The 27,332-nt window shown below is 41.8% G+C and overlaps 1 protein-coding gene across 10 annotated transcripts in view; it reads right to left on the bottom strand.

Moving 5' to 3' along the window:
- Cgnl1 (cingulin like 1) overlaps positions 1 to 27,332 on the bottom strand; it is a 148,478-nt gene that overhangs the window by 82,035 nt on the left and 39,111 nt on the right. For 8 of the 10 annotated variants that reach the window (XM_074066046.1, XM_074066043.1, XM_074066047.1 and 5 more), the window contains 6 exons: positions 16,006 to 17,625; positions 14,880 to 14,974; positions 12,535 to 12,640; positions 4,773 to 4,874; positions 3,666 to 3,814; positions 2,138 to 2,273 (listed from right to left, as the gene is read on the bottom strand). In XM_074066046.1, coding sequence (XP_073922147.1) covers positions 2,138 to 2,273; positions 3,666 to 3,814; positions 4,773 to 4,874; positions 12,535 to 12,640; positions 14,880 to 14,974; positions 16,006 to 17,610 — 2,193 coding nt within the window. In that variant the 5' untranslated portion in view covers positions 17,611 to 17,625. Of the gene's footprint in view, positions 1 to 2,137; positions 2,274 to 3,665; positions 3,815 to 4,772; positions 4,875 to 12,534; positions 12,641 to 14,879; positions 14,975 to 16,005; positions 17,626 to 26,463; positions 26,775 to 27,332 lie in introns of those variants that run through there. The other 2 variants (XM_074066045.1, XM_074066048.1) reach the window with 2 other exon arrangements.

Here is a 27,332-nt window from a genome sequence, read left to right as displayed (position 1 = left end):
TCCCTCCTGGGGAGGGCACGGTGGTACACTTCTGTAATCCTAACACTCTGGAAGAGAAGACAGGAAGATACCAAGTTCAAAGCCAGCCTGGGCTATGTAGCAAGACCCTTTTCTCAAGAAAAAAATCCTCCCAAAGAATTACTTCACAACTGAACAAGGGAAGGGAGCCAAAACAGTTGACAAATGAGACTTAAAGGAACTCCAGAAAGTTAAGGCCAGAATTTTATGGGGAGGGGTGGGGGGGGACTGGGTGGGACTGGGGTTTGAACTCAGGGCTTTGTGCTTGCAAAGAAGTATTCTACCACTCGAGCCACACCTCCAGTCCACTTCTGCTGGGGTTGGAGATATGGGGTGGGGGAGGGGCGGGATTATGAACTCTTTGTTGGGGCTGGCCTTGAACCGCAGTCCTTCTGAGCTCAACTTCCCAAGTAGCTAGTATTTAGCCTTACAGGTGTCAGCCACTGGTGTTTGGCCTAAGGACAAGAAAGTTTTTAACCCAAGAATGGGACAAAGAAAACCATTAATCCCTAATGAGGAAAGCAATAGAAAAGCAAATACTGAAGAGGCACCTTTAATTTTTGGCCTATTTTGTTGGGAGGAACCTTTTGTTCTAACTGTGTATCATTTATTTTTTGGGTGGTTTCTAAAGCAGTAAATAAAACGTTTCAAAGCTATACCAGACGCAGGTGATGATACCATTATAGCAAACATCAACCATCAAAATGGATATGAAGGTAAAAGTTCTTTTTTCTGACTTGCTATTATACTTATTTCCAACAAAAAATGTCACTGCTCAAAATGACACTCTTTCTTTTTAATCATTTCATACTTGTGTGTCTTACACCTCCGCAGGCTGCAAATGTAACTCAGGGAAGAGATAATATGGCAAACCCGTTATTAGTCTACAAATGCACAGCAGAGAGGAAGGAGTGAACCATATTCACCAGTTCCTAGACGTACAAGTGAAATGTTCTATAGTTCTTATGGGCAGAAGTCAGACTGACAGCCTGAATACTAGCAAACAGATTCACTTGCTCACTCGCTCATCATGGATCCATCAATCATCCATGCGTATAGACTGACTGCTCAACCTCCCAGGCACTGTGGTAGCTAATGCAGATACAGTACTGAGTCAACACTGCCCTCATGGAGCTTACAGTCTTATGGGCACTTACGGCTTCAAAAATAAAAATTTAGCTGGGCACTTATGGCTTACACCTATAATCCTAGCTACCTGGAAGGCTGTGGTCAGGAGGCTCGGGGTTCAAGGCCAGTCCAGGTAGGGAGTTCACAAGACCCCATCTCAACCAATAGCTGGACACGGGTTTGCACACTTATCATCCCAGCTATGTAGAAGGCTGACAGCACAAGGATCACAGCTCCAGACCAGGCAGGGCAAGAGAGTTAGCGAGACCCCATCTCAACCAAAAGAAGTTGGGCACAGTGACATGCACCTGTCACCCCAGCTACAGTGGGAAGTGTAAATAGGAGGATCACAGTTCAGGCCAGACTGGGCAAAAAGCAAGACCCTATCTTCAAAATAGCCAGAGCAAAAAGGGCTGGAGGTGTGGCTCAAGTGGTAAGTGCCTGCCTCTTGAGCACAAACCCCTGAGTTCAAATCCCAGTACCACCAAGAAGTCAGAAGGATGAGGGAGAGCAAAGAAGAAATACCACACCTCACTTCTAAATTGTGCAGCATGCATCTTTAAAGGGAATTTTCTTACATAGCTACAATTATCCCTAACAAGTCAATGATTCCTACAATACATGTAATAATTCTAACACCCAATCCTTATTCAAAGTTTCCTGTCCCCTCAGTATGTGGTTCTGGAAACAAATGAGAACAAAAGGATGAGTAGCTGAGCGGATAAAATCATGGAGTAAATGCTGACAGCCGCTGGGCCTGTGCTGGAGACCTGGGGGTGCTTCATGTGTTTCTCCTTCCACTTTTCTGTATGGATGAAATTTTTCCTAAGGCAATGTTTTAAAAAATGGCAGCATGTGATGCTCTCCCAGAATCGAACCATACATGCAGGTGGATAAAATGCACACAACAGAAAACGGCTCATAGCACCCTGTCCCCCCAGCCCATCCTCCCCAGGCAGGTGGAGCTGTTGCCTGACCCACAGCCCCCTACCTCAATCAGAGCCGCTTTCTCCCTGTCCTCGGACTGCTTAGCACTGTCCAGCTCATCGTGCATTTCTGACAGCTGTTCCTGCAGGTCCCGAATCTCCGTCTGGTGCTGTTCCCGCTCCATCTTCACCTGGAAGAGCCTGGGGGGGGCGGGGGAGCATCAGAGAAAGTCCTGGTTCCACTGACTTCCTCCAGTCTCACTTCAGACCCTCAGAAGGCCGCACGGCCATTCCTAGCCACAAGGACCCCCACACACTCTGTTCTGCACTGAACAGGACTCACCAACCTTCCATGCACCTGCTGAGAACGCAGGACTGTGGTCTAATTTGTCTAAGATGTCAGGTGACACTCTAGCCAGTAAAATAGGGAAGGTTTGCACAGCAACACTTCCTCCCAAAAGGAGACCATAGTGGATTGGGATTTGGACACAAAAGATGAGGAAATGACAAAAGCCAACTTCATTGATATTTTGTCACCAAGGTCACCCTACCCAGTACTCAGGAGAATCAGCAAATTATGGTCTCTGTGTCGATTGAGCCCCTGCTGCTCACTTTTGTAAAGAAACTGTTGCTGAACACAGCCATGAGTACTCATCTTTGCATGGTTTGTGGCCATGCTCACAATGAAATAACACAGGCAGTGACTGCAAGAACCACCACATGACCCCCCCAAGACTCTAAAATAATCATTACCTAGCAAGGAAATGCTTGCCAGCCTCTACTCAAAACCAAACCCATAGTGGCTTTGCTTTTAAGTTTGGAAGTTCTTTCCATACCCCCAACTTTCTGATTATTTTTATCTCTTACTAACATTTTCTGAAATTAACCCCTATGAACGTTTTAAAAGCAAAAACTCCACCATCAAAAATCACAAGGACATCCCAGCACTGCAAATTCATTAATTTTTAAAAAATGAAATCACAGGACCAAATGCCTTTATTGTATAATGCCCCAATTTTCCCAACTTTCCCAGCCACATTTTCACGCCAGCCCAACATCTCACTTCGGGTTCTGTCCATGGGCCTTCGGAACACCGTGCACTTATGAACGTTACGCTTGGATCCTTTCCAGGTTTTCCTATACTACAATGGCAGGCAGGGCCACCTTTGACTTGACTTTCCTCTGTAGACTGAGAAGAGGTTTGACTACTGATCACAGAGACAAGCCCCACCCAGGAAAAAATTCACAAGCTAGGAGATGATGGAGGCTGGCCTCAGACACCTTGAAATCTCCATCTTTAGATATCACCTCAGTATTCCTCACTTCTCACCTACCTGCTCAGAGATCCACTTTAAGGGCTGAAACCCCACAAGACACATTTCAAGGTGGACAAGAAATTTTAATAATTATTAGCCTCCCCTCTTTCTGATCTGCACATGTCGCCAGGCTCACAATTTTACAAGGATAAGAAGAAGGAAGGGCAAGCAGCCTCAGTAAATATTTGGAGGGCTGGGTTGTGTTAAGAGAACGACAGGGTTCAGGCTACATGTGACACAAGGACCCAGGAGGGCAGAGGCCCAGCCTGGCACTCACTCCTCCAGGTTCTTCCTCAGCTCTCCTTCACTGTCATCCAGCCGTCGCTGCAGCCTGCTGTTCTCCTCCATCTGGCTGTCGTGCTGGCCTTGCAGCTCTTCCAAGTTGGCTCGCATCCTCTCCCTCTCTTCCTTCATGTTCTGTTGATTCTAACATGGATCAGTGGGAATTTAAACTATCTCCATCGCACAGAAACTGCCTGCTAAACTCTAACGGATGATCTCTGCCTGTGCTTATTAAACAACTTAATCAAGCTACATAATTAAGGCATACAAGTTTATAACTACTAGAAAGAACATTTATATTTAATGAACTGTGAGACTTGTAAAAGAAAAACACAAATGCAGCCTCATTCTGCTACTTCTTTTTAGTTAAGGTGCTTTAGGTACTAACTGTGCGTTTAGCTTCCTACTGGCCTGCCTGCAGCCAACAGTGTTTCTTTTACTCTGTCAAAGTGAACAGTCTCTGTATGCTTTGGTTTCTTTAAAAAAAATTATTTGATGGGCTGGTGGAGTGGCTCAAGTGGTAGAGTACCTACATAACAAGTGTGAGGCCCTGAGTTCAAACCCCAGACCTGCCATAAATAAATAAAAATTTAAATATGTGAGCTGGGCATGATATCTCATGTCTATAATTCCAGCTACTTGAGAGGCAGAGATCAGGAAGATCAAAGTTCTAGGCCAGTACAGGCAAAAAGGTTGAGAGACTCCATCTCAACAAACAAGCTGAGTACAGTGATGAGCACCTGCCATCCCAGCTATATAACAAGTATAAACAGGAGAATGATGGTCCAAGCCAGTCCAGGCAAAAAGCAAGCCACTATTTGAAAAATAACTAAAGTGGCAGAGAACCTGCCTGGCAAGCACGATGTCCTGAGCTCAAACATTTACTCTGCCCCTCCCACCAAAAAAAAAAAAAGAAATTATTTGGGTAGCAGCAGCCAAACACACAGGAATTTACTCAATGGTGAAAGGAATGTTTTCCTTTTGGAAGGGGGGGGTCAGGTTTCACTTCACCTGGGGAGTCCAATGTGCTTAAAATACCCTGCTATCAAAAGATTCTTTCACCAAGCCAGAAAAGAAAAAAAGAAAAGGAAAAACCAGATACCTTGACTTCTAGCTGAAGCTGTCTCTGAAGTTCAGCCACCTCTAAGGTCAACTTTTTTTTCTGTTCCAAGAGATCTTTGATTTCAGGTGAGGTGTTAGAAGCCTACAATTAATTAAAAAGATATCCTCATTGAAATGTTTGGAATGCTTTATTTTAATTATTCTCCCCCAAAATACAGTCAGAGCAGTAAGAGATGAGGCATGACACTAACCATAGTAAGACTCGGTTCAAATGTCAACCCCTACAAAACCTTCTGACTTCACTGGAGGAGTTAATCATGTTAAGAGTCCAGCGAACTTTATTTTACATCATTTGCCATAGACACAGAAATTACGTCATCAACATGGTCCAATATGACTAAGACTTACGCAGGTGATCTATTTGTTGGTTATCCTTAAAGTATTCTGAACAACAACATCAAATCCTAAGGTACTCAATTTAGGACGAGTAAAGCTTTTCCACAGTCAATTCTAGATACCAGTCCACAGAAATCATTGGTGAAGAAAAAGCAGCAAAAAACCTTTTCATATAGAAATTGAGAAAAAAATTTCACTTTTTCTACTTTAATGGCAGAACACAGTTTGGTGTCAATGTCTCTTATGAATGCTTTGAGAGTTCTATCTCAGGAGATTATCAACTGGGGAAGACAGAGATCATGCTTTATGTCTCTACAAAATCCAACACTCCTCCTACATTTAATAAAATCTCAACAAGCTGGGCACTGGTGGCTAGTAGTAATCCTAGCTACTCAGGAGGCAGAGATCAGAAGGATCACGGTTCAAAGCCAGCACCAGGCAAATAATTCTCGAGACCTTATCTCGAAAAACCCCATCACAAAATAGGACTGGCAGAGTGGCTCAAGTTGTAGAGCACCTGCCTAGCAAGCATGAGGCCCTGAGTTCAAAACAATAAAATAAAATCTCAATAAGTGATCATTGGAATCCTATTTCTAAAGATAATAGAGTAGCTAATACCAGATTTATTCTCCCAGCAAAGACAAGGGAGCTAGACAAAATGTAAATTATTTAATGGGCATGGAAAACCACCCAACACAGGACTATAATCCTTAAAAAATGGAATACATGAGGTCACCCTATTTACCCTGGACTTCCCCTGACTGCTTTTCCAAACCACAGCACAGTAAAGAAGACATTAGGAAATGCAAATTAGAACAAGATTCCAGTTAGCACCTATTACAATGGTCAAAATTCAAAATGCTGGCAAGAATGTGTGACAATGAGGACTCTCATTCATTGCTGGTGGGAAGGCAAAGTGGTACAGCTACTTTAGAAGACAGTTGGGAGTTTCTTATAAAACTAAACATACTCTTAGTAAATGATTCAGTGGCTGTACTCCTTGGTATTTATCGAAACAAATGGGAAACTTACATCGACATAAAGACCTATACACAGGTATTTATAGCAACCCTGTGCATAACTGATAACATTTGGAAGCAACCATGATGTCCTTAGTAGGTGACTGAATTAACTGTGGTGCATACAAGACTGAAATATTAACACTAAAAAGAAATTAGGTAAAAATTGTCTTTATCAAAGACAAGGCAAAAAGTTAAATGCCTATTACTAAATGGAAAAAAACAGTATGAAAAGTCTACATACCACATGACTTTACCCATACGTCTTTCTGGAAAAGACAAGACTACAAAGACAGTAAAAAGATTACTGATTGTTAGGAGAGATGGAAGGACAAACATGCAGAACACAGAGGATGCTCAGAACTGTGTGATACTATCATGGTGAAAACACATCATTATTAATTTTTTAAAACCAATAGAACAGATACACATGTGTGAAATTAGAATAATGAAACCCATTAAAAATTGTTTCCAAAAAGAAGGAATAAGAAAGTAACAGAGGGGTGAATTTGACCAAGGTACATTACATGCATCTATGGAAACATAAAGAAACCCCTTGTACAATAAATACGTGCTCATTAAAAAGACTAAAAAACAATACAATACACAATGACAAAAATGAACCCTAACATAGTAAACTATGGACTTTGATAATTCTCTGTCAGTGTAGGTAGATTGATTACAGCAAACCTACAGTACAGTGAAATCTGTACATTCCACATAATTCTGCTCTAAAAAAATAAAGTTTACTAGGCAAGGATGCAGCTCAGTGGAAAAAGCATTGCTCAGCATGTGTGAAGCCCAGTGTTCACTCTCCAGCACCTCAAAACCAAACAAGCAAAAAAGACCCAACAGAGACTTCACAGGCTGCACAGCTGGGGAAAACACAAGAGTTTGAACTCTGCCAAATACAGAAACCTTTATGGACATACTGACAGTCATATGAGATTCAAGAAAGCAACGTGGTCATGCCATAGAGGTAAAGGCAAAATGTAAACTAGTGCCACCCTAATAATGCTAAAATAACCAGGCATACAGAGACAGGTGACCTGTAAACAGTTTGTAACTGACTGTGATGAGAATACTCAGCATACAGGTAGATAACACAACTGAGAACATCTGCAATTTGTCATCCTAGCATACAATTTTTTTAAAATCCTAGACATACAAAGAAGCAGGAAAAACTGGCCGATAACCAAGTGATAAAATAATCAATAGAAGTGGAGATGACCCAGATAAAGACTTCAAAATAACTATAAATTATTTTTTTATATAGAGGATATCATAAATTAAATTAGTAAAATGATGGTTTTCTACAGCCAGAATCTTTAAATTTAATCAAGTGGATATTCTAGAATGGCAATATAATGTCTGAAATTTAAGAACTCCTTAGATAGTTCTTAAAAGAATTATCCTTAAGGAAGGGTGAAGAAGTTTCTTTTAAGGACATCTTAAAAAAATAGCTTTGAAGCAGAATGACATAGCCAGCGATCAAGATTAATGAATTTGAAAGCTCAATAGAAAATATCCAGAGTGTCTGATATGCCAAAAGGAAACAGAGAGAGAGAGAGAGAGAGAGAGTAGAGATGTACTGATATGAGGAATGCTATCAAAAATTCTAAAATACGTGTAATTGGAATCTGAGAACAGCTAAGAGAGAGAGAATGTGAAGGCAATGTTTGAAAAAAAATGGACAAGAATTTTTCAAGTCTGATGAATACCAGCAGATATCAATTCAAGAATGCAGTAAACAGGTGGTAAGAGTGCCTGACTAGCAAGCATGAGGCCTTAGTTCAAACCCCAGCACCACCACCAAAAAAAAAAAAAAAAAAAAAAGAATGCAATAAACCCCAAATGGGATAAATTCAAGAAAAAAAACACATTCTTAGCCATATTCTACTCAAAACTTCTGTGACTTCGAAGCAGTCACAGAGAAATGACACACTATTTTCAAGAGAACACCATTAAGAATGATGCTGTGCTTCCCATGTGGGTCAAAAAACAAGCATATGAAAATCTTTAAAGTTATGACAAAAAACAATAGGTGCCAAACTAGAGTTCCTCAAAAATGAGAGTGAACAAAAAATATTCTCAAACAACAGCAGAAAGTGAATGCACATGGAATATAACAGAAGAGTTCTGGTTGGGAAAAACAGTCCTAAATTGAACTGTTTAGTTCCACTTAGAAACTAAACAGAAAAAGCAAAAACCACAGTAGAAAAAAACAAATCAACAATACTGGAAAGAGACCTTAAAGACCATAAAACTAACAAAACATTGCTCAAAATAGTTGAAGACATTAATAAATTAGCTGAGCGATCACATTCGTGAACAAGAATACCATGAATGTCAAATGTCAGCCCCACCAAGTTTATCTGTACACCCAGTGTAATCCCAATCAAAATTCCTGGACGTTTTCTTTCCTTTTTTTTTTTTTCTTTAAAGTAGAAGAACAAAATTGGAGACAGAAGTTACTAGATTTCAGGGCTTACTCTAAAGTTATAGTAATTAAATCGGTATGGCATAAGTGCAGGAGAGACAAGTAGAACCGGCAGAATAGAAGAGAAAGTCTCTGGTTAGAAAGAATTTCAACAATGAACTAGTTAGTGTGCACTGCTGGTGGGAGTGCAAATTCTTTCAGTCACTTTCTAAAATCATTTGGCAGTACTTAAGAGTTAAATTTATACCTACATTATGACCCACCAATTTTACTCCTAGATATGTACTCAAGAAGAATCAATAAACATCTTTAAAAAAAAAAAGTACTGTAATGTTCATAGCAGTTTTATTCCCAATAGCCAAACACTGGAAATGTCCACTAAGAATTTACAGTATTGTAAATGGGAATTACCTGTCAGTAAGATAGCTGCCTGATAAGCTAGGTGTAATGATCCATGTACTGGTGAGGCAGAGGCAAGAGGACAGAGCTCAAGTGGTGCAGTGCTTGCCTAGCATGTGTCAGGCCCTTGGTTTAATCTCTAGTCCCATAAAACAAAAAGTTACTGATAAATGTAGTATTTGTCAGTGATGTTGAGGAAATAAAGTTAGACGTAAGAGTACATGCAGTAAATTTTATTCAGATAAAATTTAAGAATGGTAAACGTAATCTAGACAATAAAACATCAGAAGTCCGTGTAAGATTGCTACCTAAGAGAGGGGGTGTAATGACTGGAAAGGAATACAGGAACCTGGTGAGGGCAACAGTCTCTTGATCTGAATGGTGTTTGCATGGATGCAAACCTATGTTAAAAATTTAGTGAACTATACAGTTAAGGTTTGTGCAAGCTACTGAACGCACAATATGAAAAATACTTGTTGAAGACATAGTCATTACATGAAATTATACCCAAAGCCCGTGTCTGGGATCCTAGATCCTTTGCTCCAGAACTCTCAATACCCTAGGGATTGCTGCTCTAAGCTGTAGAGGAATTTGTATCCCTCACTCTCTGCATATGCTTATAAGCAAGTAGTAAATAAATGCATGTTGACTAAATTGACCTTCTTCTTTTAAGATGTTACATTTCCACAGTGAAGAGAGACCTGGTTAGAGAGACAGCAGAGACAGCATTTTCCAATAGAAAATAAGTAGCTGTATTTCCAATAGCCAAATACTGGAAACATCCACCAAGAATGCACAGTATGGTACACTGATCTGAGAATGAATATTAGTAGATCTTATTTTTCTTCCTTGGAAATAATAACAGGATGACGCTTGCCAAAAAAATGTGGCTAAAGTCCTACAGTAAACCAGTTTTAAAAAAACTACAAAAAGGTGAGCGGAGGAGATAAAAGTAGAAATCAAAGCTAAGAAAGCAGTCTTGGCTCCCGTGTCACTGAATCCAGGTCTGAGTTGTGGGTGATGAAGTAAGAATGAGGTTCTCCCACTGACTCTCGGGAAGGGGACTAGAATCTAACAGCAAATACACAGCACTTCCAGTTCTCTTACTGTTAGATTCTAAAAATCTAACTCCAACACAGCGGAGGATTTCTTTTTTAATTATATTTTTTTCTTTTATCTTTTTATTATATTTTAACATTTACTTACATGTGTATACATTGTCTGTGCCACCTCCCTGCTCCCCTCCACCGCCCCCCCACAAAGAAAATTTTTTTTTAAAGTACTATCTGCTTTGCCATTTACCAATATGGTCTCAGTCCATAATGAAGAGACTTCTTACATTCTCTCCTACAGAATCACTAAATCAACACCTAAAAGATAAAGCTCCAGAGGCTTTGCCAGCAAATAATCACATTCAGAACAGAAGAAGGAGAGGAGGGGAGGAGAAAAATGTGAACAATTGAAGTCCAGGCCTGTGATCAGAGCCGGGAATCTGTCAGCTTCATTTCACCTTCCCATCATCTCTTACTGGACTCAGCAGCAGCTTCTTAACTCCCTCTAATCTTATGTCTCTCGTAGAACTACAAAAGGAACCGACTTTTCTTTTTTTTGGCTGCACTGGGATTTGAACTCAGGGCCCCACACTTGCAAGGAAGGCATTCTTAACACTTGAGCCACTCCACCAGCCCTATTTTGTAATGGTGTTTTTCAAACTATTTGCCTGGAGCTGGCTTTGAACAGCAATCCTCCTGATCTCTGCCTCCTGAGTAGCTAAGGATTACAGGCACAAGCCCTGGCACCTGGCAGGAACCAACTTTTACAGATACAGCTGCGTTCATGCCTGTTTAAAACCCAGCATGACGGCCCACGCCCTTCAGCCTGGTATGGAAGCTTTCTCTGGCTCTTTCTCCCTCCACAGGCTGGCTGTATGTTCCAGGTCCCTCAATAGGGCAAACCCATGCCTCTTTCTGTTTGTCCCTGTCACTCATTCAACTGAGAGTACCCCACCTTCCCTTCTTCCTACAGAGAATTGTGTTATCTTTTAGGACATCATTAGAGTCATTGTCTCTGGAAGGGCTGCCCTGACTTCCTCAGTTGCAGCTAACCAGAACCTATAACCCACAGTGTCAATATTAACATCAAGAGTCACAGTGATAATTTATTAAAAAGGATCGAACTATGCAGAGCTCTTGAAAGCTGCATACAAGCAAGAGGTAAGGTTTGAAGTTCCCCAATGGAATGCTCGCCATGGGCAGGGGAGATGCCCAAGCCACCAATGAGTCCTACCAGGTGGCATGGGATTTGAGAGGCAAGCTTTCAGACATCCTCTCTAAGTGCTGCTTCCTTTGATAAACTACACATTTATCAAACACGAGTTGACTCCTCCTTAACTAAAAGAATCTCTAAGTCACAACTTGTACAGGGAAACAGGCAGTATTTTTTTAAATAATTTGACATTACTCCTTCCCAACTCTGATGACTAATCTCTAGTCCTTATTCTCCTTCATGCCTGACATTCCAGGTTTAATCCCAAACCCAGTCACACTTCCCTTCCCAGTTTACCTATGACAATGTTACAGGCCTTCACCCACCATGTCATTTCCTCCTTCTTTTTTGGGACACAGGTCTTTGCACTTGCAAAGCAGAAGCTCTACTGCTTGAGTCACACTTCCAGTCCATTTGCTTTAGTTATTTAAAAGATGGGGTCTCTCAAACTATTTACCCAAGGTGGTCTAGCTAGAATTAAGGGATGAGGCACCGGCACCCAGCTTCTTCCTGTTCTTTTCCCTTGCCACTTACTTATGTCATCCTGTTATATTTCACCTTTTTTTTTTTTTTGCAGCACTTTGGTTTGAACTCAGGACCCACACCTTTAGCCACTCCACCACCCCTTTTTTTGCGATGGGTTTTTTCAAGATAAGGTCTCTCAAACTATTTGCCCAGGCTGGCTTTGAACCATGATCTCCTGATCTCTGCCTCTGAGTAGCTAGGAATACAGGCATGAGCCACTGGCACCCAGCAATTTCATCTATTTTTAATAAAAGCTCTTAAAGTCTTTCTGAAAACAAGTTAAAGTGTAGACTGGAAACCCAAGTGCAGTACTGCTTATCCAAAATACTGTGTAAGAGTTGAGACTTTTTAATTTTAGAATATTTACATATACATAATAAAAGATTTTGGGGGCCCAAGTCAAAGGATGAAATTCATTGATGCTGCATATATACCTGATACACACAGCCTGTAAGGAATTTTACACAGTGGTTTTAATAACTTTGTGCATGAAACAAAGTGTGTTTTGCGCCTGTATTTTTGACTGTGACAGCCAGTGGGGTCAGGCATGGTATTTCTACTTAGTGTCATGTCAGCTCTCAAAAAGTTTTGAATTTTAGAGCATTTCGGATTTCAGGATACTCAACCTGAACTTAGCACCAGGCCCTCCACCTGAGGTTCAGAGAAACTTCCCGCTTCCTGCTGTCAGCAAGTGTCCAGGCTGAAGTGCTCACCACAGTCCTCAGGAGAGGACTCTAAAATACGAAACCTCAACTCACTTGATTATTTCCTTGCGCACTTCCCGTTGCTCGAGACTTTAAAGTCTGAATTTTCTCGAAAACCAGGTTGACTTTCCTCTTAGTAGATTCCTCGTTGTCAGTGCTGCTGCAGAAGAGATGGCAAAGAAAACAATAAGGGACACAACCATGGGTGTCGGTATTTTATATGCCATGACACACGTCCAACGAGCCCTTTAAGGTAAATCAAGAGTCATGAATTAATAAATTAGGGCTGCAGACAAAAATCAGAGTGGGAAAAGTAGGGTGGATGGTGGTAAGATGGGGCAGGGAATGTGGCTCAGTGGCAGGGCGTGTGATCAACTTGAACAATGCCCAGGTTCAACTCCCAGCACCACCAAGAATAATCGTCAAATGCTACACTTAATTTCATACATTTGGTTTAATTTTTAAATGCATGAAAGAGACATAAGCACATCCTAAATAAGCAGTGACTTGGTGTTAGATTCAACTGACTCATATTCGTTCCAAAAGGAATTCTCCTTTTCTTTTTGTGTGTGTTTCCATATATGTATGTGGATATGTGTGTGTATGTGCATCTGTCTCTCTCACATACACACTGCACTTTTAAATCTTACACTGAGAATGATCTGTGATTTCAACTTGTTTAGCCTATGTTTAAAAAAATAAAACCCCAATGCCAAGACTGTCCACACCACAGCCTCTGTCTTGACTTCCACAAGTAACAATCAGATCATGTTTTATTAACTTCCACCACACCCCCAGCAATTAAATGATTTCAAATAAAATCCCTCCAACAGGAACCTTTCATTCAAGTGTGTCTCACCAGTGTCTCAATAAATCAAGCAAGCACACACACAAAGAATTTAAAGAATCTGAAAAATCAAAATTCTTTTGCCTTAATCTTAACACAGTAAAACACTTCACAGGGAAATACTAATAACCAGTGACAACTACAAGAATCTCTATAGTTGATTTTGCGTTGAGAGACTCCATGTTATATTTTGGCGTGACTATTTTGTTGGCCTTCCAATGCTGGGGATAATTGGGAGGTGGAATACAAAACTATCAAGTATTTTGAAACCAAGGCATATTAGCCGAGTGGCTGACTTCCAGTCATGTCAGACTATCGAGTTTTTTTCTCTTCTTAATCATCTGATGAGAGATTGGAAACAGAAACTTCAAATCCCTGGCCTGGAATTCCAGTACAATTGGTATCAAAATAAGGACTGGAGACCAGGCCACCAAAACTCAACCTCCAAGATAAGCAGAGAAAACACTAATTCCAAATGACTCATCTGTTTAAAAAAAAAAATCTGGAAGCAGGGGCTCCTGGCTGGTGGTCACTCTTGACTCTCAGGAAAGGTAAAGCTATTCATATCTGCAACTTCCAGAAAGGGAAAATTGAGGGTTACTGTGAGCCTGGCAGAACTCAAAAGAGTGGTAGACTCACTCAAAACTGACCAGCAGATGTGCTCCTATCCTTGAATTTGTTTTTGAAGCAGTGAAGGTCATTTTTAAAACAAACTCGGTTTTTGGGTTTTTGTGGTTTTTTTGGTGGGATTGGGGTTTGAATTCAGGGCTTTGCACTCGCAAAAAAGGCACTCTACTACTTGAGCCACGCCTCCAGTCCATTTTGCTCTGGTTCTTTTGGAGATGGAAGTCTGGCCTTGCCTCAAACTTTAATTCTCCCAATCTCAGTCTTCCAAATTGATAGAATTATAGGCATGAGTCACCAGCACCTGGCAACAAATTCGTTTTTAAAGTATGATGTTCTTCCCTACACTTCCAACCCAAGTACCTAACCAACCCATCTAAGAATATTTATGTTGGTTTGAAAACTCCAGCTGTTGAGACTTTCCCTCAAATTGCTAGCACATGGCAAGCAGGAAGGGCCAAACACAAAGCCTCAGAAAGGGAAAAGAGAGTCCCACCAGAAATGACAATTCTGTCAGGCATAATAGTGCATGCCTCTAATTCCAGCTACTTGGGAGGCAGAGATAGAATCTCAGTTCAAGGCCAGCCTAGGAAAAAATTTAGTGAGATCTCATCTCAACAAACAAACCAGATGTGGTGGCATGCATCTATGGTCCCAGCTACACAGGAGGCCTATGTAGGAGGATCACAGCCAGAGGCCCCCATCTGGGCAAAAATATGAGACACTATCTGAAAAATAAAAACAAAAAGTCTTGTAGGGGGGGAGGGGGAAGTGGCTCACATAGTAGAGCACCGGCCTAGAAAGTTAAAGGCCCAGAATTCAAACCCTAGAACCTCAAAGAATGAGAGAGAGACAGAGAAAAGAAAGTGGCACAAAGAGAAAGAGTGAAAGAAATGACAATACTGTGGTCTTTAAAGAGATCACTCACCCTTCTTTGAGATAATTGAAAAGTATCTGTCTGGCTGTCTCCTCATTGGTTTGTTGACTGATCTCTTGCTGGCCCTTTAAGAGATCCGGTGTAGCCTGAGCATAATAATATCTGTTATTAGACATTGCCAGTAAGATGGCAACACTCCGAGGCTTCCAACCCAGTACTACTTCCAAAAAGGAATCTTTGGTAAGCATCATCACCAAAACGGATTAGCTCTGTAACCCCGGGCAAGTGACTTAACTTCTCCACACCTCTCAAATTTTCTCACCTGTAAATTAAGCCTAATAGCACTAGCTTTACACGGCTGGTGCAATACCATAATACATAACAAACAGTTCCTGGCACTTACCAACCTATTATCATTTTCATCGACGTCATTTTTTATTGTTACTACCAAAACACTGAATGTACCACTTAGAGTTCATCACTTTGCAACTGACCTAAATTAGAATTAGCCTAATTTCTCAACACCAGAAATTAACCTAGTCACTCAATGTCATGATTAAAAATATATTTCCATAAACCTAACTGCTGAACCTCTGTTTCAGACTCATACAGAGAAATTGGGCTTCAATAGTGTTTGACAAGTTATTTTACAGAAGACTCACAATGGAAATCAGTGGTTGTTTTCAGTACTGAAAATTGCATAGAAAAATGCAGAAGGACATAATCTGATTCTAGAAAAAAATGAGATGTACATATTACTGATTCTAAAGTAAGGATCTGGGAGTAGCATGATGGCTTATGCCAGCTACTTGGGAGACAGAGATCAGGAGGATCTCAGTTGGAGGCCAACACAGGCAAAAAGCTAGCAAGACCTAACCTCCCCTCTGGGCATGGTGCTACATAGCTATCACCCCAGCTACACAGGAGATTTAGGTAGAGTTTTGGTCTGAGGCCAACCTCAGGCAAAAAGCATTAGACCCTATCTGAAAAATAACAAAAGTAAAAGGCCTGGGGGCATAACTCAAGTGGTAGAGTACCTAATTTAACAAGATCGAGGCCCTGCGTTCAAACCCCCGTACTGCAAGAAAAAAAAAATTGATAAAGATTGAGGAGCTGAACTCCATAGATCATTTAGCTCATTTAGAAAGAGAACACACGGAAATCGCACTGGTATTACCTGGGTATTTGAGTTGGAAGGAAATGTCTTCACAGAAATTTTCTTGGCACCAGAATCCAGAGAGATGGCCGCTGCCCGATTCTGTAACATCAAGGTAGCTGTGGCCGTTTTGATTTCTTCCTCCTTTTTACTCTGTGCTGGAAGGGAGGCTGCACGAATCTCCACGCTTTCCTGATTGCCTTTGTTTCCTAGAATTTTCCCATCTTTGGGCTGCTGGGGAGGTCTGGGGTGGGCAGCCTGAGCACCATGTGGGTCTCTCTGCAGTTTTGCAAAGATGCGGCTCATGCTTTGTTTCCCACGGTGTTCCTGGGACAGTGGCCTCTGTGGGCACACCTGGGATGGTCGGAGGAGGTGTTCACTGGACTTGCCCAAGTTCCTGCTAAATTCAGTCAGGTACTCTGGGTTCCCCTGAAGACCAAAAGGAAAGGCACTATCGACACTTCGGGATCTTTTCCTGTCTTCTGGATTAATTCCGTTTCTCTTCCCAGACCGTCCTCTTCTCTGAAGCCCAGGCTTTTGATCAAATTTCTCAATTAACTGATCCACACCAGGAATTGAGCCTGTATCAATGTCCCGCCCAGTTCCCGGCAAGAAGGGGATATACCTTCTATTTTCGTGACGATTGACGTTGTCAGCATGGATGGCACATTCCTGATCGTCAAGTAAAAACCTATACAAAGAATTGGCCGACGTGGGAGTCGTAGACGAGGAGGAGGACCTTCGTGACCGAGCTCCATCCAGGATAGGTCCTGCTGAATCTTGTCGCCGGAAGGGAAGCACATCTGGCCTGGTTTTTTTGGTGTCAGGGTGGGCGTGTGGGCTATGGGTACTTAGAGACCTCGCGCTGGGAGAAAGGGCCTCCTCTCCCACCCCCTCTTTGGTGCAGCTCTGAACATTCACACATACCGAAGTCTGCTTTCTGGGGTCTTCTATGACCACAGAGCTGCAGAGACGAATGGCTGTCACACTCGATTTGGCCAGGTCCTGCAAGGGAGGGCTGGTAGATTGGGGATGGCCAGGCTGGGGAAAGCAAGTCCAAGGTTTCTTATCATTGGTTCCTTCTTCAGTTACATTTTTCAGCCAATTACTCTCAGGGGGTTGGTGGCTTTTCAAGTGCAAGTCATTCTTTTCAGGGTCATAGGGCTGCAAAATCTCTGGATGCTTCTGAAAGTTGAGCACGTGGTTTGGCTTCATTGGGCTGCCTTTGCGTTCTAGAATGCCATTCTTGCCTTCGTGGAGACAGGACTGTTTTAGGTTTCTGATTGTGCTAGGTTGGGCATATGGGTTTTCTGGAAGCTGCAATTCTTCTGTGCTGTTCTCCTTCAACACAGAGCCATTGGTGGCATGGCGAGGCAAGTTATTTATCCTTGGTGGTGACAATGATGGCCCATTTTCAGGAAAAGATGTCCCTGCCAGACACTGCTCCGTGTTATTCAGGACGATGTAGGGGTGACCATCAATACCCTGGACCCTAATACTGACCCCATAGGAGCCTGTCTTCAAGTGCTGAGAGTTCCTTGGCTTTTTGGTCTCATCACTGGCGAGTCTCAAGTGGACACCGTACTCCTGCTGCACGTGTTGGTATTCACCGAAATACAACTCCATGGTTCACAGTCCCACCTACCAGGGAAGGATAGAGGAGAAGGAGCACTAAGTTAGAATTACATCTGGTTAAGTGAAGATTGGGATGGTCGTGAGGGGAAAATAGCAAAGTTCAAAGGAAACAACAAAGGCACTTCAGAACCACAGGCTGAGCGCTACACTCCCCTGACCATGACCTGTCCAAACACGCCTTACTGGATGCCCTTGGGCCCACGTGGTGGGTGCGCCTGTCAACACTGGGCTGGAGTCCTGGCCCGAGGGTAGCCACTGGCGTCATGACCCGATGCCTTTGGCATAGCTCTCTCACCGGCTATTCTGGCTGCTTTTCCCTTACCTGGTCTTCTTGCAGTTTGTGCTATTTATTTTAACTAGTAGTCTGTCCTAGTACCAACATTTGTGAGCAAGGTACTTTTCCATGCAAATAACAAAGAGCTCGGGAGTTCTGATGCCTCCATTTTTTCTGTTTTCTTCCACAGTTAATTTTCCTCTCAAAACACTACCAACCTTTCTTATGCACAATCTGGCTCTGAATTCTTTAACACGGTATGAATGCAATGTTTAAAATATTTTTAGCCAGGTGCCAGTGGCTCACGCCTGTAATCCTAGCTACTCCAGCGGCAGAGATCAGGAGGATCACAGTTCAAAGCCAGCCTAAGCAAATAGCTCATGAGACCCTTTCTTAAAAATTCCCAACACAAAACACAGCTGGTGAAGTGGCTCAAGTGGTAGAGCGCCTGCATAGCAAGTGTGAGGCCTTGAATTCAAACCCCAATACCACCACACACACAAAAAAATGATAATATATATATTTACATATATATATTTACATTTATACATATTTACATATATATTTTATATATGTACTATATAAAATACACAGTAGTTGTATGTATTTCTATATATTTTAGAGGGGGTAAACTTGTTCAAAGTACCCCATATAAAGAATATCACAATGAAAGCCCCTCATATTATTAATGTATACTAATTCAAAAATATAATAAGACTATTTTTAAATATTTTTACTCTAAGGAATCAGTCGGTTATGAAATTAACCATGAGAGTAAATGGTTTAAATTTTCTCAATCTTTATTTTTTAACCAAAAAAGTTCAAGTAGCAATATTCATCTAAAAAATGTTAATCAAAAAAGAAAAAATGAAGACTGGGGCTTTTTTTTTTATTTTGTGATGGATTCTGATGCTACGAATCGTGGCCTTCACCTTTCCAGTGTGTGGCCACCCTTCCCAGATGCCTACAGACCTGACACCAGGCAGGACAGCCACTCTGTCCCACACTCCAAGTTCCTCTCAGCAGAAACTAGCTCCTACCACCCTGAGAAACCTCAGCAGCAAAAGAAACCCTGGAAGTGCAGCCTCGGCTCCTCACAGATGACAGCTGTGTCACTTCTGTCACTTTTAGGGGACTTTTAAGTTTTCTTTCTGTTCTAGAATCATTCTGATAGCAGATTTTCCAAGAAAATCATTTTTTATAAATCCACAATTTCGGATTTATCTGTAGAGTTTTGCAAAGTGCAAGTCATTTCATCTCCTCTCTGTCTAGATCTAACTGTATCTGTGCTTTCTTCTACATGTAGCTTGTGCTAGCAGAACGTATGGGGCCATTTTTAATTGCTATTTCTCCACAGGATTAGCTCTTAAATTTATCACTTATCTTTTCAGTTTTTTATTTTAATTCTAGTTTGATTTTAATTCCAGTAGTCCTATCTCATACACAGAGGGTATGTTCCCAGGGGATGCCAAAACTGTGGATAGTACCAAACTTCTTATGTAGTATACATACAGATGTGCACGATGTTTTCCCTCACACCTGTACACCTACGAGAAAGTTTCATTTACAAATCATGCGCAGTAAGAGATTAATAAGAAGAATAACTATACTATAATAAAAGTTATGTGCAAGTGGTCTCTCTCTCTCTGTCTCTCTCAACATATCTAACTGTGCTTTCATCTTTCTACTTAAAGCATTCTCTTTGCACATCCAGGTTGACAGCATCACTGCTCTCCCACTTTGGGTCATTATTAAGTAAAACACAAGCACTGCAACACAATAACCAATGTAATAACCTAGATAGCTACTAAGTGACTAATGGGGTGGGCAGCCTACACAGCATGGATACATTGCACAAAGACAAGATTTATATCTTGGACAGGATGGTATGAGATTTCATTGTGCTTCTCAGAACAGCACATAATTTAAAACTTTTAAGTTATTTCTGGAATTCTCTACCCAGTATTTTCAGACCAAAAATACTGAAACCACAGATAAAGAAGGACTACTTCATTTCCTTCTCTTCTTTCATTTTATTTTGTTGTTCTGTTTCTAACTTTTTGACTTAGATACCCCATTGGTTTATTTTGTTCTTGAATCACACAAACTGTGATATGTAACTGTCACTTAGGAATTATGTCAGCTCCTACTAATAGACCCAAAATAGCAGCCTAAGACTTAAATTAGGACCTTTTTCCAAGAGATAGGAAGTATAGAGCTAAAACAGATCCTAGAATACTTATTAGAAACACTTGTTTTGTCTTTCTACCCCTCTGTCCCAAGCACACATTGGACACTTTATGATTTCAGGTGGTTGATCCAATATCCCATGCCAAGTCAACCTTCTTTGTAAGCTTTCCTTGAAGGCAACCACCACTAATCCCGTAATCCCTTACATCTTCTTGATGAGAATTTAATCAAATGTCCACCCCCAGCTACAAGAGAGGCTGGGAAACAGAGTTTTTGGATGGTCATCATATCAGTACTCTCAACAAGATCAATGTTCTGTTAGTGAAAAAGAGGGAATGGACATTGGGAAGGAGGCCAACAATGGGCACCGCAGAAATGTCTCTCACTATTCTCTAGATTCTTTTATTTTTATGTGATGAGGGTACATTATGACATTTACAAAACTTCTTACAACATGTCATCTTGAAATCACCCCCTCCATCACTGTCCTTTATCTACCCATTCCCCCATTTTTCATTTTTCCATTTTCGTACTTGAGTACATAATATTTCAACATGCCTCATTTTTCCATTTTCGTACTTGAGTACATAATATTTCCAGTACATTCAGCCTCCTTTACCCTTTCCTTCTACCTTCCCCTCTTCCACTATTTAGCTCAGCTATAGCCCACCCTTTCGTGCTATGTCTCTGGGGATGGAACCCATGGCTTCCTGCATGCTGAGCAAGCACTCCACCACTGAACCACACACCCCAGCCCAGTAATTATTCCTCTAAGTGAAAAATCTATTAGACAGCACCACCTCCCATTTTTCAGACAGGAACAACTCTGAGAAAGACATTTCACCTATGATATTGGTCATTATTGCACCAGTTCCAATCATTTCAGTTTGTTTCCTTTCATTTCCAATTATGCTAATATTCTTAAACACGTTAAAGTAAAACAAGATATGATGAAAGCCCGTACTCTCTGGCTTTCCTTCCCCGATGTTGGACACATTCTCCAGGAAAACAGTTGCAATTTTAACTGTTTCTTCTAGTATTTACTCCATGTTGCTAAATAATGTTCCTAGCTGTGATTTCTTACATATGGTAGATGGCACACCACTCACACAAATCTCTCATTCTGCTAGCCTCCAGAGTGCATCTGTTTTGCTTTACTTATTGATATATATCCTCAGTACTGTTTTTTTATTAAAGTATTTAATGTGTAACTTCCAGGAGCTTTTACTTGTTCTCTAATTCTTTCTTTTTCATAAATGCTATTCTTATTTTAGATATGAAATAGCTTCTCCATCTAAGGATAACTCCCTCCCCCGCCAAAAAAAAAAAATAGTTGAGCACCCGTGGCAAACATCTGTAATCCTAGTTAGTTGGGATTGTGGTTCCATGCCAGCCCTGGGAACAGAGTTTGAGAGATCCCATCTCAACCAATAGCTGAGTGCAATGGCGGGAGGATCACAGTTCCAAGCCAGCCTGGACATATCAATGGGAAAAAGCTGGGTATGGTGGCACGTGTCTATCATTCCAGTTATGGCTGGAAACTAAAACTAGGATTGAGGTTCAGGCCAGCCTAGGCAAAAAGCAAGACCCAATCTCCAAATAACCAGAGAAAAAGGCTTGAAGACATGGTTCAAGTGGCACAGCATTTGCCTAATGAGTTCACTGCTCTGAAAACCCCAGTACCCTAAAAAAGAAAAAAAAGTTTACTTTCTGCAACTTCACTTTCTCCATGGTTCCCTTTTCTAGCTTTTTCTGGGCCCTGCCTTTCATGTTCTCAGTATGACTGGTTGATCCTGGGCTCCTGACCCCACTTAAGAGGGACAGACGAGAGGACTTACTAGCCCGACAGCTTCAATTAGCGTGGGAAAAAGCTTCAAGTGAAGGACCACAAAGTTCACTGGCAGGGCATATTTTTTTTCTGAAACTCTTTGATTTCTTCAGAAAAGGGTCCTCCAATCCATTGCTGGGACAGCACGTGCCTGGCTGTTGGCATCGTGAACAGGGAAGAGGACAACCAGAGGTCCCAGTGGTCATGGCCAGCACCCTATGCACCCCTATTCCTATTCCAGATCCCTTGGCCTGGCCCACTGCTGCTGAGGCGGTGGAGAGGAAGGGAGGAGGGACAGTAGCTGCCACCATCTCCAGAGTGCAGAGAACAATCCAAGGACTGACTACTCCAGTTTTCAAAGTTCTTAAGTAGGACCCCAGATGGTGACCCATCTTCCTGCCTTCTCCAGTAACTCCCTCCATTCCTGAGCCTCTCGGCAGCAGTGCAGGTGAATTGCTCTGTGCTGTCCTGTGGACACCAGATGGAAGTGGCTTTCCCTCCCCTCCCCCCACCCCATCCAATTCAATGATCACCCCACCACAGGCTACGGAGCTCTCCTTTACTGCCTCTTCTCCCCCCTTGCAGGGGTAAGCATGTCTGTTCCTTTACTGTCACTTGAGGAGGACTTGAAAAAGTTTCAAAAAGGAGAAACTTTCAAACTTATCTACCTTGACAATGCTACTAATATGGTGAAACATAGGCTAGGGGTGAAGCTGGGGGTGGAGCACATGCTGCATACAGAGGCCCTGGGTTCAAATCCTAGTACCGAGATTTTATACATGTATACATATATAAACACACATATACACACACATATCTATATAATATACACATATAATTATAAAGCATATACATATTCTCTACAGAACTAAGGTGCTTGTGTAGTAAGTAGTACATGAGAATGACATGTAGCAAATAGAATTGAGGTGTTTTACCATATATGATATAATAAAGCGCCTCAATTCTACAGACAAACACAGTCACTTTGCACCACTGATGAAGCAATGCACAAGGATTGAGACCGAAATGACTGATTACATCTTGTCCCCTTTTACTGGGCATCAAGGCATAGCTCATTCTGGATCTCTAGAAGTGTTCCATTTATTAAACTTTATAACAAAAGTTTGGGGAGCGTAGTGCAGGGGATCAAACCCAGGGCATCAGCCCTACAACAAATGTGTAGGAGAAAGAGCTCTGTACACACAGATCTATCCACTGGGGGGCTTTTTATGTGTGCTACTTACTAAATGGGTTTTTTTTATTCACCAATAATCTCTTTTTTTGCTGACGATAGCTTTTCAATGAAATCATTTCATCTAATATTCATTAATAAAGAGCTTGTCTAGGGTTTTAGACTCCTTTACAAAAGCTGTGGCTACTTCAGTCAACCCTAATTACATTGCAATCTTTGAATAAGGCCACCTTTGTTTATTACAATCTTAGCTCCCTGTTGGTAAATTAATCTGTATATTTGAATTTCATGAAACAGCCACAACTTACATTTCCTTGACAACAAATCTCAATCTAATATTTTCACAAAATGACATTTCTCAGCTGGGCACTGGTGTATTAAGCAAATGTGGATTTCCTTCCCAATCAAAGTGTAAACACTGAATTAATTAATGAATTGAAGAACAGCTGTTCTCCACTTCCAGGCACAGGGCCACATTGACGGTCCTAACACACACCATAGACACACTTGCTCTGTTGGAGACTAAGCCCAATCAAGGGTTTACATAATTTGGCAGGAAACGCTGGCCAATTGCCAGGATGCAACATTGTGGCACTTCTCAAATAAAAGTGGTGTTTTGGAGTGGAAATAATGCTGTATGAAGACTGCTAAATGAGGATTATTGCTTTCGTTAGGAAGATCAATGTAGGAACAAAGAGCTCAGCTCTTGGAAGAGCTCTGGACATGTGCCAGATGGAAAGACTTCCTCTCTCTGGGCCATTGCACGCGATCAGAGAGCGTGGAGAGGAGTCACGTAAGGCTGGTGCATCAGCCCGGCCTCTCCGCGAACTGGCAATGGCACTGCCAAGACCTGGATACGATCACTAACCATGCCAGAGGTCCTCCCAGCTGTGGAGGAAAAGTCACGCAGTCTGAAACCTCCATGCCAAACAACTTGTCCTTCCCTCCTGAGCACAGCAGTGCCCAAGCACCCAGCATGGGACCTGACATCCAGAGAAAACTCCATGTAGGTTTGCTGGGGTGGATAGTTCTGTTTGAGCATACAAGTCATTTAAGATAGCACCTAGCAGAGGTGGGAAGCCAGAGAGCCTCCAAGCTGATTTATTTTGGTGAGACTGGGGTTTGAACTCAGGGCTTCCTGCTCACAAAGCAGGCTACGTGCTTGAGTCACACCTGCAGTCCATTTTGCTCCGGTTATTTTGGAGATGGGGATCTCACAAATATTTGCTCAGGCTGGTCTCAAACCTTGATCCTCCTGATCTCAGTCTCTCAAGTAGCTGGGATTACAGGCATGAGTCACTGGTACCAGGTACCTCCATGCATTCTTGAGCTTCATTCCAAGAAATCAGAAGTGAGTCAAAAGCCCAAAAGAATTTTGTGGGACACTGTGCTGTCTCATTCAGGAAGCCACTGCCAGTCTGATGATGAGCACAAGTTAAAATTTCTAAATAGTGGACAAAACATTTACTTCTAAAGGTGTCTTTAAGACTGGTGAGAAAACAGGAATATTCACTAAAACTGAACGATGGTAGTGTGAAAACCCAAGATGAGCAAAATACAGATGCATTTCAACATATTCCCAAACATGACAGAGGCTGCCTTACCTAAACTAAGCATTCTATTCTGTCTGTCTGTCTGTACTCTCTAGAGTGCAAGTGTAGAAAACTGACCAAACTCCCGTGATTTCCAAGGAACCATCTTTGCATACAGTCAAATCTTTGGAACTCCCTGGGAGAAACTTTTCAAAAATAAACTTGTGGTTTGAACATGAAAGCAGAGCTCAGGAAAACTTGAATCTCTTTACATAAGCCTGACAACCAAAATGTTTCTATATTGGAAAAATGCTAAATTGTTAATACAGAGTGCTACCACTGTTCCTAAATTCACTTCAGACAAAAAGGATGTTGCGACAGGGAAAAGAAGAGGTGCAGGAAGGGTGCTTTCATCAAAGTTGGATACCTTGGAGATTCCACCAGAAATCTGAAGACCACAGGTTGCTAGGCTAACCCATAAAATACATGAGCCTGGCCCTGTGCACCAACCAGCTTTTCTCCCAGGACCACCCTCCTTTTCCTTCTGGAAGTCCAACTTTGGACAGATGGGTCTCCAGCCACCCCACTTCTCTTAACCTGGCAGTATCCAGATCACCACTCTGTTATTGTGTTCATGTGTTTCCAAATTTAATTTTAAAATTCAGAGATTCGTGTCTTACATTCTTCACAGTCTGAAAAAATACAGAATTCATGTCCAAAAGAATACTTAAGGTATGTCTACCTCTTGACCGTTGAAATGACTTCTAAAAGTTCTCCCAGCAACACAGAGCCAAGACACAGAAGTGTACAGATATGAGGATGGAAATGGACACAATTCCCACATCAGGGACAGGAACCATTTCTAATATTAATTCAAGTTATATTCCAGCTGAACTCGTTCCTTAACCTCCTCAAGTGTTTTCCTTTCTCTAAGGTCAGGTTACTGATGGTGGCTTTCCACAGTTAATTGGAAAATATAAATCATACAGCGCACACTAAGTGAAATGACAGGAATCTGGGAGAAAAAAACAATCCAGGTGGCACGTAGGGCCAACAGAAAGCTGACTTCGTCCATAAAATGTGCTTAAATAATTATGAGGCAGAGGCTAAAAGTCCTACTGGTTAACCACGCAGCATCAACCACCAACATCCTCACATAATTTATTAACTATTTAAGAAGCCAGAGGGCTGAAAACCTAAAGTACAATTAGGCGGAGATTTCAGAAGTAATTGTTGAAGGAATAAGTGAACATTTTCACAGCCTTGTACATAGAAATCACCTGAACCATAGATAACAGATTCTCACCACTTGTGCTATAATTTCCTACATGGAGCCAAAGTCCAAAATACAGCAATAGGGTTTTAAACAAATAGCATGTTTCTTGAGGCTCAAATCAACACCACACCCCTCTAGTCACAGCCAATCCATCAGTGTAGACACAAAACAAAACCTGCTTGCCAACTCTGACATAGATTACCTAACCCACCACTGAAACCAAACATCCAAGAGATAAATTACTTCCTAAAGCCACATCACATCTTCTCAGACTTCTCAGTCTTGTCCCAAGTAACACTGTGGTTAGCTCAACACTAAAAAGTTCTTCAAACTCCATGGACACCCATGCTGGTGTTCACATTGGCATAAACACCATTACGCCAGGCTCCACAAGAAGGGAACATCTTGCAGGAACCCAGCCACAGCAGCTTCTAGCCTCACACCATGTGTCCAGACCCAGTTTTTATGGCCTTTACTTTCAATATTTCTTGCCTCTAATAAAACCCTGCCTTCCTTCACCTGAGACAACACTGCTGTCTCTCCAATACTCACCTACTCAAGCAGTTTCTGAATCTTCTCTGGTGTTCTGCACACTCAGCTCTACCCAGGCTTCTCTGAAGATTGGATTTGTCCCAACAACACATTTTAAGCTTTTTCAAGCAACTCTTAGACATGTTCAGCACTCCTCCATGGTGTGAGCTGCTGTCATTATTCCGCCTCATCTGATTGCATCAGATCCTTCCAGGATGCTGCAGAAGGGACACTATTTTCTCCATGTTAGAGATGCGTGAACTCTAATGGGTCAGTAACTTCCTCCAAGGCCTCACATCTGGGTTAGAGGAAGCCCTGGCAGCCAGACCCACAGCTCCTGCCTCTAAGACCTGAGCTTTTCTTTGAACTCTTGTCATGTTCTGGCCTCCCACAGGTACAATTACACTGACCTGACCTGGCCATTGGACGACCATGGTCCAATACATGCTTCTTCCTTCCACCACAGTGGTGTGCCAGAACTCAATGAAATGTCACTCTTTGGCCAGGCCTTCCTCCTTGCCAGCACCGAGAACAGTGCCCACCCACAAATAGCAGGCACCTAATGATTTAATTATGTTTGTGCACATAGCTCTCTGAATTCCCTTTTAATAGTTGAACATTTTTTTTTTTTTTAAAGCCAAGGTTTTCCGTAACAAATGCTCACCTTTGGGCTGAGGATGCTCAGTGGTACAGTACTTGACTGGCACACACAAGGCCCTCAGTTGGATCCCCAGCATCGCAAAAAACAAAACAACAAAAAAACAAATATCCATCCTTCAGGCACCACAAGTCAGAAAATTTATAATTGTTTAAAACACTAGAACCAGATGCACAGCTCCTTTGTGGCATTTCTTCCCAACTCAAGTCTCCATATCATAAGATGTGTGTGC

Source organism: Castor canadensis, chromosome 2, assembly GCF_047511655.1.
Source record: "Castor canadensis chromosome 2, mCasCan1.hap1v2, whole genome shotgun sequence".
Classification (NCBI taxonomy): domain Eukaryota; kingdom Metazoa; phylum Chordata; class Mammalia; order Rodentia; family Castoridae; genus Castor; species Castor canadensis.
This window is presented reverse-complemented; position numbering and strand designations above follow the sequence as displayed.